The following is a 17,830-nucleotide window of genomic DNA, read 5'->3' on the forward strand; positions in this document are numbered from 1 at the left end:
ATTTGTCAGAAAGAGAGCGCAAGCAGGAGGAGCAGCAGGCAGAGGGAGAAGTAGGCTTCCCGCTGAGCAAGCAGCGGGTCGTGGGACTCCATCCCAGGGCCCTAAGATCATGACCTGAGCCAAAGGCAGACACTTAACTGACTGAGCCACCCAGGCATCTCTATTTTAAGATTTTACTTATTTATTTTAGAGAGAGCCTGCGGGGGTGGGGGGAATGGAAAGAATTTCCAGCAGACTCCTTGGTGAGCATGGAGCTGCACCGTTTTGTACTCCACCAATCATGTATGAGGGCTCCAATTTCTCCAAATCCTTATCCACACCTGCTGTTTTCTATTTTATTTCTATTATAGCCATCCTAATGGTTGTGAAGTAGTCTCGTTGTGGTTTTGATTTGTATTTCCCTGATGATGTTGAGCATCTTTTCAGGTGCTTGTTAGACGTTAGTAGATTTTTGGGTTTTTTGTTTTGTGTGTGTGTGTGTTTTTGTTTTGTTTTTAGAAATGTCTGTTCACGACTTTTGCCCATTTTAAAATTGGGTTGTCTTTTTGTCGTTGAGTTATAAGAGTTATTTATATGTTATAGAGAGCAAGCAGAAGAAAGAAAAAAGAAACAAAAAACTTCCCCCAGATTTTTTCTGTGGACTCCCTCAATGCTTTTCCAGGTCATTTACAGTTTTGCCTTAGCCTTCACTTCCTGTTTGTGCTGAGCCTAGAGATAAGCCTGAGATGAAAGCTTAGGGTCTTCTCAGGTGTTTTCTGAGCATTTGTCCTGCCCTGGGCATGCACTTTGCTTTCTAAATCCCCCATTATATATGGGTGCTTCTGAATGCCCTTCTCACCCCAGCTCTCGCTCCCGACTTTTGGCATGTCCATTGTTGTGAAAATTAATAAATGGAAACCTCCTTTAGAATGGAATCAGGAGGTAGAAGGGGAAGCTCTCACACCCTACCACTCACTGTCAATTGCAGACCCCACAGGAAGAGATGTACCTTGCAGCAGGAGGAAGAAAGGTTTTCTCCTCCTGGTAACAGCCCAGCCAACCAGAGACTGACACCACTCAACCAATGAAACATCACTACATTCCCAACTCCCAGTTTAATCCAATGGATTTCTTATTCATAACAGCCTTCCAGACTTCCCCTTTCTTCTATAAAAGAGTGTTCCTCTTTGTTCTCCAGACCTGCTTATGCTTTTGCTGGACCTAGCTTGTCCTCAGTTGCATTTCTTTGCTATTCCTGAATAAAGCCATGTTTGCTAGTAAAATCACTGGTTAATGTTGTCCTCGATTATAATATTTTGCCCCAGGTGGCTGTGAATTTTTCCCTTTGCCTTAACAGTGTTTTCCAGGAATGCATTCTGAGTTCAACAGACAAGCACCTTGAGTCAGTCCCACGGGTAGCCCCCAGATGTGTTAAAACAGACAAACACCATACTGCCAACCTCAGCAACAGGGTACAGGAGCCCCATACTGGGGACACAGGCTGCTGTCTTCAAGACCTCCACCGCACTGGGAGGGAGATGAGGAAAGGGGAAAATAAGACAGAGCTTCCCTGCCATGTTCGATTTTCCTTTTCATTTTGATTCAGGGTTCACTTGGTTAGCACAAACCTTTCCCTGTCTTCCAGAGTTCAGATAAACTTGATTCTGACTATGTTTGCTCAGTTTGTTGAACTTTCTGTTTCTTGTTTCCTTCAATTAAACAAAAACTACCCCCGTCCAAGTATTCAAGTATTTACTGAGTGTCTGACACTGTGAATAAAACAGATTCTGTCTGTGTCCTCATGGAGTTGCCATCCCAGCAGAGGAGCCGGATTGTACACTAGCCAAGTTCAGCACGAAGATGATTTCAGGTAGTTATGGGCACTACAGAGTAAATGTTAGGTGGTAGGTAGGTGGCTCGTTTCACCTGGGTGGAGTCAGGGAAGGCTTCCCTGAGGAGGTGGCATTGAATCCCAAACTTGAAGTAGAAGGAAGAGGAGGCAAGCAGAGAGAACCACTCTCTGAGGTCAGAAGGCACTCAGAAGGCTCAAGGGGCAGAAAGGAAATAGAACGGAGGGAGGGGAGTAGCCAGAGAAGAGATGGAGCAGTTAGTTACATGGGCCACATCCTGTAGTGTCCATCTTTGCTTTGTAGCGTTGGCCTACAGTCGGCCTGGGGTTCTTAAAACCATGCAGAGTTTGCCCGACTAGCTTCTTGGGGCCAGGAATCCCCTGAAATTATAACCAAACAATTCTGAGATGCGTGCTAGGCAGTCTCTGTGCGCCCTACCAGAGCCCTTCTCCACCCTTTCCCGCACTGCTCTGTGCCCCTGGGGGCTGATCGCTACACGGCGGGTCAACTTAGCTGCCTTTTCCTCACATCCAGTTGAGTTTGGCCCTGGTAGGGAGATCTGAGGGCTGGAGGAAAGGAGGGTGTAGGGATATATACTCTGGCTCCCCCACCCTGGTGGTCTGCATGTCTCTACCAGAGCCTGCAACTCCAGCTCTCCCCAGGTTCCACAACAGCTTCCTCCCTAGCAACTTTAGGCCTGGGCTGGTAACAGTGTCCTGACCCCGGGGAGTCACCATCCCTTGCTGATTTCCCTTCACCCTGCCCATGACTCCTAGTTGTACCTCTTCTTGGTGCTATCTCTATGATAGCTGACTAATACAGGGAAGTGTGTCTGTTTTTCTGAATTCAGAATTCCAGGTTCACGATTCCTGCACCATGTTAAATGCTCCCAGGATGAAGTCCTCACATTCATCCAAGGTCTTTCACACATATTATTATGTCTCCCTAGAATGTCCTTCCCTTGTCAACTTCTCAGGCTTTTGGAGTCAGATATCTAACACCTCCTCCCAGAAACCCTCCCTGAACATGCAGAAGAAGCTAGGTTAAGAGCTCCCCTTGGTGACTGCTGCCATTATAGCTCTTCACCAACTGGACTTTCATTATCTGCTTGTCTGACTCTCTAATCAAACTCTGGGCATCCTGAGGGCAGGAGTTTTTTATTCCTCATGGTGTTCCTGGCACTCAGCACAGTTCTGAACCCTTCATGGCATTCGGTAAACAGTTGGTGGAATAAATAAGCCAGGAATCTCTCTTAACTCTGTATCTTACACAGCCAGGATAGAGCAAAAAAATAGACTGAATGACTATTTTTCGACTTTCAGGTCAGACAATCAAGAAGTAGTTGTGGTTCACTGTGTGCCAAGCACTGTGGTAGGCATTGGGAAACTACAGGAGGCACCACAGACCCACCCCTGCACCCTGGAAGGAAGAGAGCTGGATGATTTCAATAAATTCAAGCATGTTCTGTAAATCACCATGACATAATTTAATGGATATTTACAGATTATTATACCAAGCAACTGCAGAGTGTACTTTCATTTCAAGTGCATACAGAATGTGGATCAAGATATGCTGGGCCATTAAACAAAGTATCAATAAATCTCAAGGGATTGAAATTATATGGAGTGCATTATCTGGCCACAAAGGAATTAAATTTAAAAATCACTAACAGTAAGCTATCAAAAAATCCCAAATGTTTGGAAATTGACACATTTCTAAATAACGTATGAGTCAGAGAAAAAATTCACAAGGGAAATAAGAAAATATTTCTAACTTAGGCACAATATGTCAGAATGTGTGAGATGCAGTTAAAGCAGTACTTAGAGGAAAATATATAGCTTAAAATGCTTATATTTGGAGATAAATTTTTAAAATCAATTATCTAAGTTTCCATCTTGAGCCCCTAAGAAAAGAAGAGCCAATGAAACAAGGTAAATAGAAGAAAGAAAAAATAAAGATAAGACAAAAAGCAATAAAATCGAAAGCAGAAAATAGAGAAAAATAGCAAAGCCAAAAGCTAGTACTTTGAAAAGATTAAGAAAACGGATTAACACCTAGCAAGACTATTCAAGAAAAGGGAGAAAAAAACACGTTACCATTGAAAGAAGGGACATCACTACAGACCCTACAGACATTAAAAGGATTATAAGGGAATATGAAGAGTTTAATACTGATAAGTTCTACAACTTAGATGAAATAGACAAATTCTTTGAAAATATAAGCATGCTAATTTCAATAAAGGAAAATTACAAGGCACTCTAGTATAATGCAACAAGGAAGTTTTTCTAAGTCCAGAGGGATCTGGAAAGATTTCCCAGAAGTGATATTTAAGCTGACACCTGAAAGAGAAGTGGAATATTATCAGGTTAATAGAATTATGTCCCAGGCAGCAGAGACAGCATGTGCAAAGTTCCTGACGTTGGAATGAGTCTCATGTATCCAAATAAAAAAGTCCACCGTAATGGCCCTTTTTTGTTGTTTAGTGACCACACACTTACATCCTTCCCTGGTGAACCTGCTAGACTTGAACAGAAATGTTGAGAGAGACCAAAGCAAACTTGCTGGTAAGACAGACTTTGGGAAGCTTCTGGGCTCTGAACAGGAGGCAATTTATTCTGTAAACTACATCATTCCCTCAGTTCTGGAGCTCGAGTTCCCTTTCACCTGGGTGGTGATGCTCCTATGGCCTCACCCTGGGAGCACTCACATCTCTCTAGGCATTGCACTTTGTATGTATCATGAGTTCCATGGATCTAATACCTGCAACTCTTAGCCCCATTCTACAGAGCAGCAAACTGAGGCTTCAAAGACGGACCATCTTTTGCCTGAGGTGACAGAGGCCAAGCACTAACCCTTGTGCTCTGTCAACCTCTGCCCAACATATGTCTCAACTTTGGAACTGGTTGGACTGAGGTTTGTGTCCTGGGCATGGGTTTCCCAAACAGCTCATGGTCCCTTCCTCATGCCAGCCAGAAATTCTCTAATTTCTCTAATTCACAGGGAGAACACACACACACACACACACACACACACACACACACACACCGGACCATCTTAGCCATGTGTCCTTCCTTCCATCTCTGCAGAACTGTGGCTACCAAGGTGCAGTGAGGTCCCAGGATCTGCTGTACGTCCGTGGAAGGGGTGGGGAAAGGAGAGAGTCCCTTTCGGCAGCTGAGCGTGTGTGTGCAACTTCCTGCCAGTGAGGAAACATTCGTTCAAATCAGCCCTGGTTCTCCTTTCCCTGCTCTGGCCTCAGGAGGAGTTGGCGGTGAGCCGTGGGCCGCACTGGCCTCAGCCAGATTTCCTGGCCAAACTCAGGAGGAGAGATGCCCTGGACCGTCCTGCTCTTTGCAGCCGGTGAGCCTGATGTCCCCCCTGCACCAGCCCCACCCCACTCCCACCACCCCTGCCCACCTGGCCTCTGCTCTGGGGGCAGAAAGCAGCACAGGGCTGCCTTCCCCAGGTCTGGAGGAGGCTGAACGCTGACAGATTTGCCCCAGAGCTTTGGAAATGCCCCCGGAGCATGGCTTTCTCTTAGTGAGCTCCTCATCACCCCCACATCAAAGATATTAGAAATCCCACCCCACTGGGGACAGCAGTGCCCACGCCCCATGACTCAGCCCTGCTTGGTTTCTACAGGCTGTTACCTCCAGGGCTGGGGTAACAGGAGGATCTGCTGGGGGGCCGGGGGTGGGGGGAAGAGGGGCAAAGTGCTGGAGGCCAGACAAGGAAAGGCTTGTGTAGACCTCACATGAGCTAGACACTTTGCTCAGGAGCCTGGGGGCAGCTGGGGAGACACTGGTACCTCCTATAGGAAACTGTACCCCAAAATCCCAATTTCTCACCACAGCCTGGGAAACAGGAGAACCCCTTTTGCTCTCTGCTCCTCCTGTTTGTTTGGTTTTTTTCAAGATTTTATTTATTTATTTAACAGAGAGAGAGCAAGCACAAGTAGGGGGAGCAGCAGGCAGAGGGAGAGGGGAGAAGCATGCAGGGCTCGATCCCAGGACCCTGGGATCACAACCCAAGCCGAAGGCAGACGCTTAACGACTGAGCCACCCAGGCACCCCTGACGACCTACTTGTAAAGAAAAACCAAGGCCCAGAAGGGGTCAGCCGCTTGCCCAGGACCACACAGCCAGAAAACGCCTCTGCTCTAACCATTCAGCTTGCCTCCCCTTTTCTGTATTGCAGGCTCCTTGGCAATCCCGGCACCGTCCATCCTGCTGGTGCCCCCACACCCCAGCAGCCAAGAAGACCCCATCCACATTGCTTGCGTAGCCCCTGGGGGCTTCCCAGGGGCAAATTTCACGCTGTACCGTGGTGGGCAGGTGGTCCAGCTCCTGCAGGCACCCGCGGACCAGCTCAGGGTCACCTTCAACCTGAGTGGCGGTGGCACGGAGGCTCCAGGGGGCCCATTTTCCTGCCAGTATGGTGTGCTAGGTGAGCACAAGCAGCCGCAGCTGTCGGACCTCAGCGAGTCCATGAGCGTCTCCTTCCCAGGTAAGACCCTCCCACAGGCCTTCGCAGCCCAAGGCTCCATTTGCTTACCGCTGAGCCTTTGCTTGTGCTGTTCCCTCTGCTCGGAAGCCTTTGTGGGATGAACCAGTCCTCCAACTGGCCAGGGCTCACTCATCTTTCCTTGCCGAATTCTCAGTCATCCCACGCCATGCGTTCAGTGATGCTCCCCATTTTGCAGATAAGGAAACTGAGGCGCAAGAGGTGAGGGGACTTGGCCAAGTCATACAGCTAGCAGGGCAGCACAGCTGGGATTCCGTTGGCTCCAATATCTAGGCGTTAACCCCCCACACTCCGCTGCACCCTCCCCTCCAGGCCATGTAACATTTTTGAGCACCTCTCTGCACCAGGCACTGTTCCTGGCCCTGCAGTTTCCGCAGTGAGTGAAACAATGTCCCTCCCCTGCCGCAGCTGACATTCTGAGGGGAGGCAGACAGTCAGGAAGCAGAGAGTCCAATAAATACTAGTGTGCCAGCAGGGGACAAATAAAGGGGCAGGGATGAAGTACCACCGGGTGAAGGGTGTCGTTTTAAATACAGAGGAGAGCGGCCAGGGGAAGCCTCTCTGAGGGAGTGACATTTGAGCAAAGACCTGACTGAGGAGGAGGCAGCCATGTGGGTATCTGCAGCGAAAGGATCCCAGGCAGAGGGGGCTGGCCATGCAAAGGCCCTGAGGCTGGCACGTGTCTGGTGTGTTTGAGGAACATGGGGGCCCTCTGTAGGGCTGAAGCACAATGGGCAAGGAAAAAAGTTGGGGGAGAAGAAGGCACGGAGGTGGCAAGGACAATCACGCAGGGCCTTTGGCAGCATCAGGGACTTTGGCTCTTCGTCGAAGTGAGAAAGAAGGCCTGGAAGGCTGGTATTTTCCTGTGGTCTTTTCAGGACAGGAGGCTGGATGTGGGCTCGGGATCAAGGAGCAGGAGGGAGGGAGGAGCCTCCAGGTAGAGGCTCTGCATCACCATCCATCAGAACTTCCCGGCTGCAAAGATAACTTTGTTGCCAGCGGAGGCCCCACTTAAAGAGAACTCTGTTGCTCGCAGAAGCCCCAGTGCCTTGAGGCAACAGAACAGTCTACGTCTTTGAGCTCTACGGTCAAAGGCCCCCTTCTCTCACCTTGGGCCTGTGGTCTCAGAGTGGGGAGGGGACATCGTCCCTCCTGCCCCAGATGAATGAATGAACAAGGGCTAACAGTGTGAGAATATCAAGTATGTGTCTGTTCCTTCCCCTTCCTGGCTTAGCTCCTGATCTCCATGGGGATCAGGTCATCTCCTCCTGTCTCCCCTGAGAGATCCACTCTCTGCAGGGAAGGGGAGCGAAATCCCTTGCAGAGAAGTAAATTCTGAAGCGGGAGTTTCATGCTTTTGTGGCTGACCTCTGCATGGATTTCAGGGTCCACCATGGGGCTGGCGGTGGATGTCATCTGACCCCCTGGAACCAGGCTGAAGCCAGCAGGACTCTCAGGCTGCAAGTAACTGGGAACTTGACTCAAACTAGCTTCAGCAACAAAACAGAATGAGTTGGTTTGCCAAACTGAAGTCAGTTTGCAGGGCTGACTTTGGGCATGGCTGGGTCCAGGTGTTCAAAGATGTCAGGAATCATTTGCCAGCTCTCAGCTCTGCTTTCTTGTGTCTTATTCTTAGGCAAGACCTCCTCTTCATGGTGTCAAAATTGTGCCTAGCAGTTTCAGATAAATATCTTACCAGTTTTGTAGTTCTGGGCAGGGGAGTAACCCTCTCTTCCCAGTAGTCCAGCCAAGTCTCAGAATTAGTTCTCATTAGCTCAGCTTTGGCCACATGCCATCCCTGAACCAATCACCATGACTGGGGGGTGGGGATTATGCTAACTGACCGGTCACAAGGTTTTCCAGATCCCCGGGGTCCAGCTACACCCGAGTCAAATGGTTGGGCAGTATGGGGGGATAACTGGCTCCCCCAAGGTAATCTGGAGGAATGACAGGTGTTCCACCTTCACCCTGCACCCCACAACTCCATAACCTGCCCCCCTCTTTTTCTCATGTTCCTCTAGTGCCCACTTGGATACTGGCACTCTGCTTGAGCCTGGCTGGAGCCCTCCTTCTCCTTGCTGGGCTGGTGGCCGTTGCCGTGGTGGTCAGGAAAGGTAACAGCAGGCAGAGACAGCATAGCCCAGAGGCTGCCAGTGTGCGACCGCTGGGAAGTGTAAATGAACCCCCAATGGCACCCATTTTTTAGGAGCACAGAGGCACACAGCTGGGGAGGTCTTAGCCCAAAACTTAGTAGTAAAGAATCTTCCAGAAGCAATATTGGTGGTGGGGCAGGGGAAGTTGATATATATTTTTAAATTATAAAATACATATAAAGTTTCACATTTTAACCCTTAATTTTTAAGTGTCCTGCTTGGCAGCATTGAGTACATCCACTTGGTTATGCAGCCATCTCCGCCACCCATCTCCAGAACTTTGTTATCCTCCCCAACTGAAACTCTGTCCCCTTTAAACACTAACTCTCCAGGCCTCCTCCCCCAGCTCCTGTCAATCCCTGAAATTGACAATTAAAAAAAAATACAATATTAGGGGGCACCTGGTTGACTCCGTGGGTAGAGCATGCCGTGCTTGATCTCGGGGTTGTGAGTTCGAGCCCCACGTTGGGCACGGAGATGACTTAAAAATAAAATCTTTTTTTTTCTTTTTTTTTTTAAAGATTTTATTTATTTATCCGACAGAGATAGAGACAGCCAGCGAGAGAGGGAACACAAGCAGGGGGAGTGGGAGAGGAAGAAGCAGGCTCCCAGCAGAGGAGCCTGATGTGGGGCTCGATCCCATAACGCCGGGATCACGCCCTGAGCCGAAGGCAGACGCTTAACCGCTGTGCCACCCAGGCGCCCCGAAAAATAAAATCTTTAACAAAGAAAAAAAAATTTTTTTACGTGCTTGTTCGAAGCCTTTTTACCAACACACATTATTTGTGTAATCGGGGGTGGGGAGGACTTTGCAGCAGTTCTCCTGTTCAGTGGCACATTTGCCAGAGGAGAAGGCAAGGGTGGGAGACAAATGTATGACGGAGCTTTGGAGTCTTTTTTTGGTTTTGTTTTTGCAACTAAGATGCAATCACGACCAAAATCTAATAAATGCTTATTTATTTTTTTATTCCCAGTTAAAGTAAAAAATTTGCAGAAGAAAAGGTGAGACCGTCTAGAGAGATCCTCAGAGGGTGGTTTGGGGGAAAGAAATACCAGATGGTTGGGGGGGGGTATGGGCCAGAAGCTCCTGAGGGGTGGGGGTTGGTTTTGGGGACAGAAGGGCACTTCCCGTGCTGGGGGGGAGGGGGGCCTCAGTTCCAAACGGCGCCCTCTGGTGGGAGGGCTGCTTAAGAGGAACAGGTGCCATTTATAAAGCACCTAGAGACGCCAAGCGAGGTGCCAGGAGACACCGCAGCTGGAGCCCGCAGCAGCTCACAGCTGTCGTGGAAGCTGGCATTATGTGTAACCCCATTTTATAGACAAAGGGACTGAGGCTCAGCACTTAGCCACACAGGGAGCAAGTGGCTGAGTCGTCCTCACATCCCTTAACCACTGACTGCCCAAAATGGTTGTAATAGTCTAGAAAGTCACAGTCACAGGAGAAGTGGGTGGCACCCTCTGGGGCGGTGTGGTGCCCAACTTGTAGCCTGTAGGCAGTGGCCCCAGCCTCAGTTTCTCCCCTACGAGGGAGGGGTGGACACCCCACTGCCTGGTGGCATCAGGCTAGCAGTGGCCCCAGGGATCGAATCCCGACTTCCCCTGGAGGTGGGGCTCCTGCAAGAGAATTTCCATCTGAGGGGACTCAGGGAGGATGCAAAGGCAGGTGGGGAGTGATGGCCAAGTTTGGAGCCAGGGTTTCCCGGAACAACCCTCCAGCCTGAGAGGAGCAAGTTGTCACTCTCTCCCAAATCCCTTTGCAGAGAGCGAGAATCCTGCTGGGCTCAGATCAACTTCGCCACCACAGGTGCGTACCGTGCTAGGGCAGGCTCACCCCCTCAAAACTCAAGCGGGTCTCGTTGCTTGCTATGGAACCTCTTCTGCAGCCGCTCGCTTCCCTTAGGGTCAAGAACACACCCTCCCTTCCCCCCACGCCCAGGTTTCACCTCTCACCTTCTCTCTTTGCCTCATCCTCGGGCCTTTCGCTCACTCTGACCTCCGCCTACAACATTCTTCCTCCCTTTAGTCTTGGTCTAAAGGCTGCCTTCTCCAGGAAGCCTTCCCTGACTCCCCTAGACAGGGGGTGTGTTTCTATTTACTTACCTCCAGCACCTTACCGTTCTTTTTACACCTCGGGAGAAAAACACAAATGTGTATGTAATACTCGCCTCCAGCGCTGGACCCTCAGTTCCACGGGGGACAGACTGCCCGGCGCTGTCCTTAAATGGAGCCCCCCTTTGTGATCCAGACGTGTCATCTTGAAGGCTTCCACCAGGGAGCGAGGGGCAGCCAGTCTGTGCTGTGCGATGCTCAGGAAGGGGGCCCCAAGCAGAGAAATTCCGACCTCTGTACTTCTTTCACTGTTCCACACTTTTTAAAATTATTTATTTATTTGAGAGAGAGAGAGAGACCACAAGCAGGGGGAGCAGCAGGCAGAGGGAGAAGCAGGCTCCCCACTGAACAAGGAGCCCCACTCAGGCTCCATCCCAGGACGCTGGGATCATGACCTGAGCGGAAGGCAGACGCTTAACCAACTGAGTCACCCAGGCACCCCACTGTTCCACACTTCTATTGAGCACCTACTATGTGCTAACATTTGGGGGCATCCCTCAATGACCAAGACAGGTGCTCTTTGCCCCCAAGCCCATACTGGAGTGGGGGAACAGCCCGAGGCCGGCGGGACCTTGTCAGGGGTGAGGAGGGCGGTCCTGGGAGGAAGTGGTGTTTAAGCAGAGACCGGCAGGAACAGAATAGTGGGGCGAAGAGCAGGCGATTGGGGAAGAGCCTGGGGCGGTGGAGGAGCTGAGAGGCGCTCCTGAAAGTGGGAGTTGAGAGGAGAAACCCATTTATCAGAGGGCCGTGAGAGGCCCCTGGGGGAGGGCTCTGAACAGAAAAAGGAAACTGTTCAGTTTACAGCTGGGAATGGTTCAGCCTGCAGAATGGGCTGGAAGGAAGTGAAGCATGCTGGGAGATGGGTCCCAAGCCCTTCCTCACCATTGATTTGAGGCCTGTGGGTCTGGGGCGGGGGAGGGCCCCCGGAGGACAGTGAGCACGGATTTTATACTGGCACTTGGCTTTCCTTTCTCTTTCTATTTCAGACATGACCTTTGATAACTCTCTGTTCGCCATCTCCATGGTAAGTCATTGCATTTCTTGGTCCTGGTTTTCTGCTGACTGTCCTAACCTCCTGAAGACCACCATCGGGCTGGGCCAACCTGATGTCTCTGAGCTTCAGGGGGTCTGGAAAAAGCCCAGAATCACCGAGCAGGGATTTGTTTGTGAGCTGAGAGTTGGCTCTGGAAAATCCCAGGGGATGGAGCCAGCCATGTCCGGGCCATCCAGTGGCAATGGGCAGGATCCCCGGGCCGCCTTTGCACTCAGTGGGGCCAACCCTAGAGAATGGTGGCAGGGGACTCAGGGTGACCTGCTGGGGTCATGTGCTTTGTAACAGTCCGATGCACACTGTGGTCCCCTCCCGGTAAAGAAAAGCCTGTTTTTATGTTCAGTTTCAGGGACTTCAGCTCCAAATTGTGTGTTTCTCTTGCAGTGGGGAGGGTCTCATTGCATTCTGTCCCTTTGCAAGAGGTTTTGCTCCCACAGATCACACCGTGTTGGGGCTGAGATTTGAACCCAGGTCTATGGGACTCCTCTGCACAGCTGTATCTTGGGGTGGCCTTACTGTTTGTACTATTATTATTATCATTATTATTTTATTAAGTTAGAGGTAGACGAGCCTTGGAAACCATGGATCAAGGAAATGTTCGTCCAGCTCTCTCCAGAGTAGGGGACAGGTCGGGGGTGCAGGTGGCCCCCCTCGAGGTGGCCTCGAGTGTCCCATTTGGACAAGTGGGCACCTTGGGACTGCAGTCAGGGAGCCTGGGTGGGGAGTTGGTGTGCCTAGGGCACCATAATGGGGGAGGATTGGGCTGGTTCAACACACCCTTCCTGGGCGTTGGGACAAGAACAGGACAAGGCCTTTTATTCTTCAGAGCTTTCTAATCTCTACGAGGGGGGCGGAGACAGAGGATGCCACGTGGGGGGGGAGTGAGAGGGAAGCTCACTTCTCCCTTAGATGGGAGATCCAAGAAGTCTCAGAGATGGGCAACAAGCAGGGGGATAGCTACGGAAGATTGCCCCAGGCTCGGGACACGTTCTTGGCACCGTCCAGTATAACTGGAGTGGAGCCGAATGGAGAGTCGAGGGGAGCCCCGCAGAGAGCTTTGATTGTTGTCCCAAGTGTGATGGGAGCCACGGAGGATTCGGTGCAGGGGGTGGGGGTGGGGGAGGTGATCGATTCAGGTGCTCACCCGCGCCCTCTGGCGGCTGCGAGGAGGACAGACTTGGGGGGCGTGGAGCGAGCGGAATGCGAGTGTGTATTCCGGGGGTGGGGGGGTGGGGGGGTGGTTACCAGGACAGAGACGACTGTGCTGGTCCAAGCAAGCGAAGTGGTAGTGGTTTGGCCCAGCGTGTTAGCAGCGGCGGTGGAAGAAGCGAACAGATGCAGGTCAGATCGATTCTGGGAACAGGCAACACGGCACTGATTTTGGATTGGATGATGGGCGGAGGGAGAAGGCGGAGGGAGGCGTGTGGGAGTCCTGGGGAGCAGCAGGCTTGGAGGGACCAGACACCCGCAAGCCTCACCCCGCGAAGCCCAAGGGCAGGTGCAGACACGAATCTGGAGTTCTGGACAGAGGAGTAAGGACATTTAAACTGTACATGAATGTGGGAAGGAAGGGGCTTGGCCCCGCCGGCCAGTTCAGCCCTGTGAGGTCTCAGTTCCGGGAACAAATCCTATGCTGTTAAGAAAAACCGCCAAATCCGGCAGGCAGGGCAAATTCTAAAACTTTCTGTGAGAAGACATGCTGCTCAAGGCACCACCCTGGTGATTTTTCCTTTATCCTTTTTTTAAAAAAGAGACATTTCAAATGAAACAAATGGAAACAAAGACAAGGAGAAAGATTTAAAAAGTATCCTAGTCCTTGCAACTAGATATATTTACTTTTTAATTAAAAAACTTGGTGGTGGTGGGGACACCTGGCTGGCTCATTGCATAGAGCACGCGACTCTTAAATCTCGGGGTCGTGAGTTCAATCCCCACCTTGGGCATGGAGCCTATTTAAAAAAAATTTTTTTTAAATATGAAATACATCCATATGTCAAAATCATATATCCAGTAAAACATCCTTCTGTCACTAACCCCTGTCCATTCCCTGGTCTCCTCCTCCACACACACAGATAGCCACCACCCTTAGGAGCTCCTTGGAAATGCAAGCAAAGGGGGAAATGGGGAGTGTATATCCTCACCCTTTCTAACACAAATGATAGCAGGCTATCCACACTACCATGCTTCCTTTCCTTCGCAGTAAATTCTAGTGGGATCTCTTCTAGGTATTTTTTTTTCATCATAGTAAAATATACGTAACATAAAATTGATCATTTTAACCATGTTTAAGTGTCCAGTTCAGTGGTATTAAGTACATTCACCTTGTGCAACCATCACCACCATCCAGCTCCAGAACTTCGTCTTGCAAAGTCCCCGCTGTACGCTGGCTTCTCATTCTTAACAAACCCCAGCCCCTGGCACCCACCATGCTCCTTTCTGTCTCTGTGGATTTGTGTATTCTGGACATTTTATGTAGAAATGATGCCATATGATGTTCATCCCTTTGTGTCTGGCTTTTTAAAAAATATTTTATTTATTTGAGAGAGAGAGCGCGCGCGAGTGTGAGAGAGCACAAGCAGGGGGGAGGGGCAGAGGGAGAGGGAGAAGCAGGTTCCCCCTGAGCAGGGAGCCCGACACAGAGCTCGATCCCAGGATGCTGGGATCATGAGCTGAGCCGAAGGCAGACGCTTAACCAGCTGAGCCACCCAGGGTCCCATGTGTCTGGCTTATTTCATTTAGCATCATGTCTTCAAGGGTTGCTCATGTTGTAGCAGGGGTCAGAATTTTATTCTTGTTGAGGGCTGAATAGTATTCCATTGCATTTTTATTTATTTATTTATTTTTATTTTTTAAAAAATATTTTTATTTATTTATTTGACAGAGAGAGACAGCCAGCGAGAGAGGGAACACAAGCAGGGGGAGTGGGAGAGGAAGAAGTAGGCTCCTAGCGGAGAAGCCTGATGTGGGGCTCGATCCCAGAACGCCGGGATCACTCCCTGAGCGAAGGCAGATACTTAACGACTGCGCCACAGAGGCGCCCCTCCATTGCATTTTTTAAAAAAAGATTTTATTTAATTATTTGAGAGAGAGAGAGAGGGCACAAGCAGGGGGAGCAGCAGGCAGAGAGAGAGGGAGAAGCAGACTTCCCACTGAGTAGGGAGCCCGTCATGGAGCCTGATGCCAGGACCCCGAGATCATGACCTGAGCCAAAGGCAGACACCCAACCGACTGAGCCACCCAGGCACCCCTCCATTGCATTTATAAAGCACATTTTGTTTATTTGTTCATCTGTTGATGGACACTTGGGTTGTTTCCACCTTTCGGTTACTATGAATAGTGCTGCTATGAACATGGGTGTGCAAATATCTGTTTGAGTCCCTGCTTTCAATTCTAGTTTCTTTTTGAAGCATCCGAAGCTGTGCTGTTGGCTGATGTAAAGGTGAAGCAACTCATCATTCTCCAGCTTGTATTGTGTTACCATACTGAGGGTCTGATATTCACTTTCTAATGCCCTATGAAGTGGGCTTGACTTTTTTAAAATTTTAATTTATTAATTTGAGAGAGAGTGCGTGAGCAGGGGAAGGGGCAGAGGCAGAGGGAGAGAGACTCTCAAGCAGACTCCCTGCTGAGCAGGGAGCCAGATGCAGGGCTGGATCCTAGGACCCAGAGATCATGACCTGAGCCAAAATCAAGAGTCAGATGCCCAAGTGACTAAGCCACCCAGGTGCCCTGACATATTTTTTTTTTAATAGACAAGGACACTGAAGGTAATGATGGACCTTACTGGGATCATCCAGCTAGGGAGGTGCAGGACTGGGCTGGGACCCCAGGCTGCTCTCACCCCCTAAACTTCAGTTTTAGTAAGTTCATCTCTTTTTTTTTTTTTTTAAAGATTTTATTTATTTGAGAGAGAAAGCACGAACGGCAGGGAGGAGCAGAGGGAGAGGGAGAAGCAGACTCCCCACTGAGCAGGGAACCCTATGTGGGGGCTTTATCCCAGGACCCTGGGATCATGACCTGAGCCAAAGGCAGACGCTTAACCCACTGAGCCATCCAGGTGCCCTAAGTTCATCTCTTCTTGATTGGCATTTGGGGCAGGAGCGTCCATGGTGGAGAGGGTAGACTTTTTTTTTTTTTTTTTTAAGATTTTATTTATTTGTCAGAGAGAGAGCACAAGCAGGGGGAGCAGCAGAGGGAGAGGAAGAAGCAGGCTCCCCACTGAGCATGGAGCCCGATGCAGAACTCGATCCTAGGACCCTGGGATCATGACCTGAGCCAAAGGCAGTCGCTTAACCAACTAAGCCACCCAGGCGTCCTAAGGGTAGACTTCTGAGGCAGGTTTTGTGGGAGCCCAGAACAGGGCGACAAGGGGGGGGGGATAATGGTAATAGCTTTGTTCACTTAAGGATTAGTGCTTGCTATGTGCCAGACTCTTTATCTATTTAATTCCTTTATGTTTTGTAGCAACTTTAGGAGTATATGAGCATTCTCCCCACTGCACAAAAGGAAAAAGTGAGGCTCAGAGGGGTTGAGTTACTCGGCTGGACAAGATGGAGCTGGGATTTGAACCCACGCTGTCTGTTTCCCTTCTCAGCATACAGAAAGGCAGGAAGATAGAGGGCAGGATCTGGGCCCTGAAGCTGTGGGGTGATGTGTGGGGGTGAAATGAGACCTGATGGACTGGGGGAGTCTCAGACTCAGCATGTAGGGAGACGCTAGATACTGAAACCTCAAATCACCCTGTTTTCTGTTTTTCCTCCATGGACAAAGAAAATGAATCCAGAAGAAGGTGCAGCCGCTCTGGATGCTTGCTCTGGCTCCCTGGAGACACCTGGCAGCTCTGGGGCCCGGAAAAGGCCCACCTCCACATCATCTTCGCCTGAGCCCCCTGAATTCAGCACTTTCCGGGCCTGCCAGTGAGGCTGAGGATTGGGGGCCCTTCCACGTCTGTGCACTCTCCATTCAGCCCCCTCTCTTGAGGGCCTGAAGTCCCTCCAGCTACTTTGGGGTTTCTGGCTGCTGCTTTCTCAGGGAATTGACAGAGGAGATGAAGGGAATCCTTGCCTTGGGACCTTCCTCACAGAGGAGTGGGAGTGGCAGAGGGGGCACAGACATTGTCCTGGAGGCTGGACAGAAAGCAGGAAGACTCTCTTTGGATTCCCAGCTTCTCAGACCACCCGGGAAGGGGATGTTAGGATTCCCGTGGCCCCCAGCTGGGCCCTAAGAGGTCTGAGCCCTCCACATACCCCTCCGATTTCCTCCTCCCCTTGCCACATCTGACTTGACCAACTCAACTGGGTTTTTGGAGGATAGGGTACCTGGGGGTATATGTTCTGTAAGTTCTGTCCTGCTGGCAAGCCTAAGTTATTAATTATAACACGTGTTGAGCTGTTCCCAAGGTCTCTGTGGAGTGTAATCCTTCAAGCCCAGGATCTCTGGGGTCTAATCACGATGCCCAGGGGGAGAGGGCAGTACCCCTTAAGTGCATGCAGTCAAGGTATTTTATGGGGAACCTCTTGGGCGTACGGTGAGGGGACAGTGTCACACAGGGTCTTTGCTAAAGTCCTTGCATTGTTGAGTATAGTAAGTGGAATGATGGGGGAATCAATGAGGAGGTCCAGAGAAGAGTGGGAGCTAGAGAAGGTGGGAACCGCCGCAATACTTCTTGGACCCTTCAAGAGAATGATGCCCGGGAGCAGTGCAGTGACAGGGAGACTTGGAAGACTTGGGGGGGGGGGGGTGCGCGCGCGCGCGCCCCTGTGGAAGGGGGCACTTGACCCTGCTCTGCAGGATTCATTGGCCAGTCTTCGCTGGGGGAAGGGAGGGTCTAAGGGAGGGGCCCAGAAAGAAGGATCCAAGAATTTTTTGTACGGGAGTAGATGGCCAGGGATGGAGCAGGAGGGCAAGGGGGTAAGGGGGCGGAGACGATGGGGAAGACATAAGGAGCGGCTGAGTGGTGGGAGAGGGGGCCTTCCCACGGATTCAGGTCGAGTGCAAAGGCTGGGTCCCTCCTCAAATTGATTTTCCCTTCTGGAGGGCTGGGGTGGGGCCACAGGCTGGGGGCGTGTCCCAGGATCTGGCCCCGCCCCTCGCGCAGGCCCTCCCTGAGAGCCCGGCGCCTCACAAAGCGACATCCAGTGGGAGGGAGCGGGACTGATACAGGGG

The 17,830-nt window shown here is 50.6% G+C and overlaps 1 protein-coding gene across 1 annotated transcript; it reads left to right on the plus strand.

Annotated features, from left to right (window-relative positions):
- The first annotated feature begins 4,996 nt into the window (after window positions 1-4,996).
- On the plus strand, window positions 4,997-17,060 carry CUNH19orf38 (chromosome unknown C19orf38 homolog). Its single transcript, XM_026481415.4, has 7 exons — window positions 4,997-5,189; window positions 6,026-6,334; window positions 8,374-8,466; window positions 9,480-9,507; window positions 10,266-10,309; window positions 11,601-11,638; window positions 16,436-17,060. Exons 1-7 carry the CDS (start codon window positions 5,159-5,161, stop codon window positions 16,583-16,585), a joined length of 693 nt encoding a protein of 230 aa, XP_026337200.1. The 5' UTR covers window positions 4,997-5,158; the 3' UTR covers window positions 16,586-17,060.
- Window positions 17,061-17,830: the final 770 nt, after the last annotated feature.

This window comes from Ursus arctos, unplaced genomic scaffold (assembly GCF_023065955.2).
Source record: "Ursus arctos isolate Adak ecotype North America unplaced genomic scaffold, UrsArc2.0 scaffold_14, whole genome shotgun sequence".
In the NCBI taxonomy this organism is placed as follows: domain Eukaryota; kingdom Metazoa; phylum Chordata; class Mammalia; order Carnivora; family Ursidae; genus Ursus; species Ursus arctos.

What these genes read in the sequence shown, in the direction of transcription:
- CUNH19orf38 (XM_026481415.4), top strand. Translation starts at nt 5,159, where the DNA reads ATGCCCTGGACCGTCCTGCTCTTTGCAGCCG. An exon ending in TGCCGTGGTGGTCAGGAAAG is followed by an intron (nt 8,467 to 9,479) that starts GTAACAGCAGGC and finishes TTTTATTCCCAG; the next exon opens with TTAAAGTAAAAAATTTGCAG. An exon ending in GATCAACTTCGCCACCACAG is followed by an intron (nt 10,310 to 11,600) that starts GTGCGTACCGTG and finishes TTTCTATTTCAG; the next exon opens with ACATGACCTTTGATAACTCT.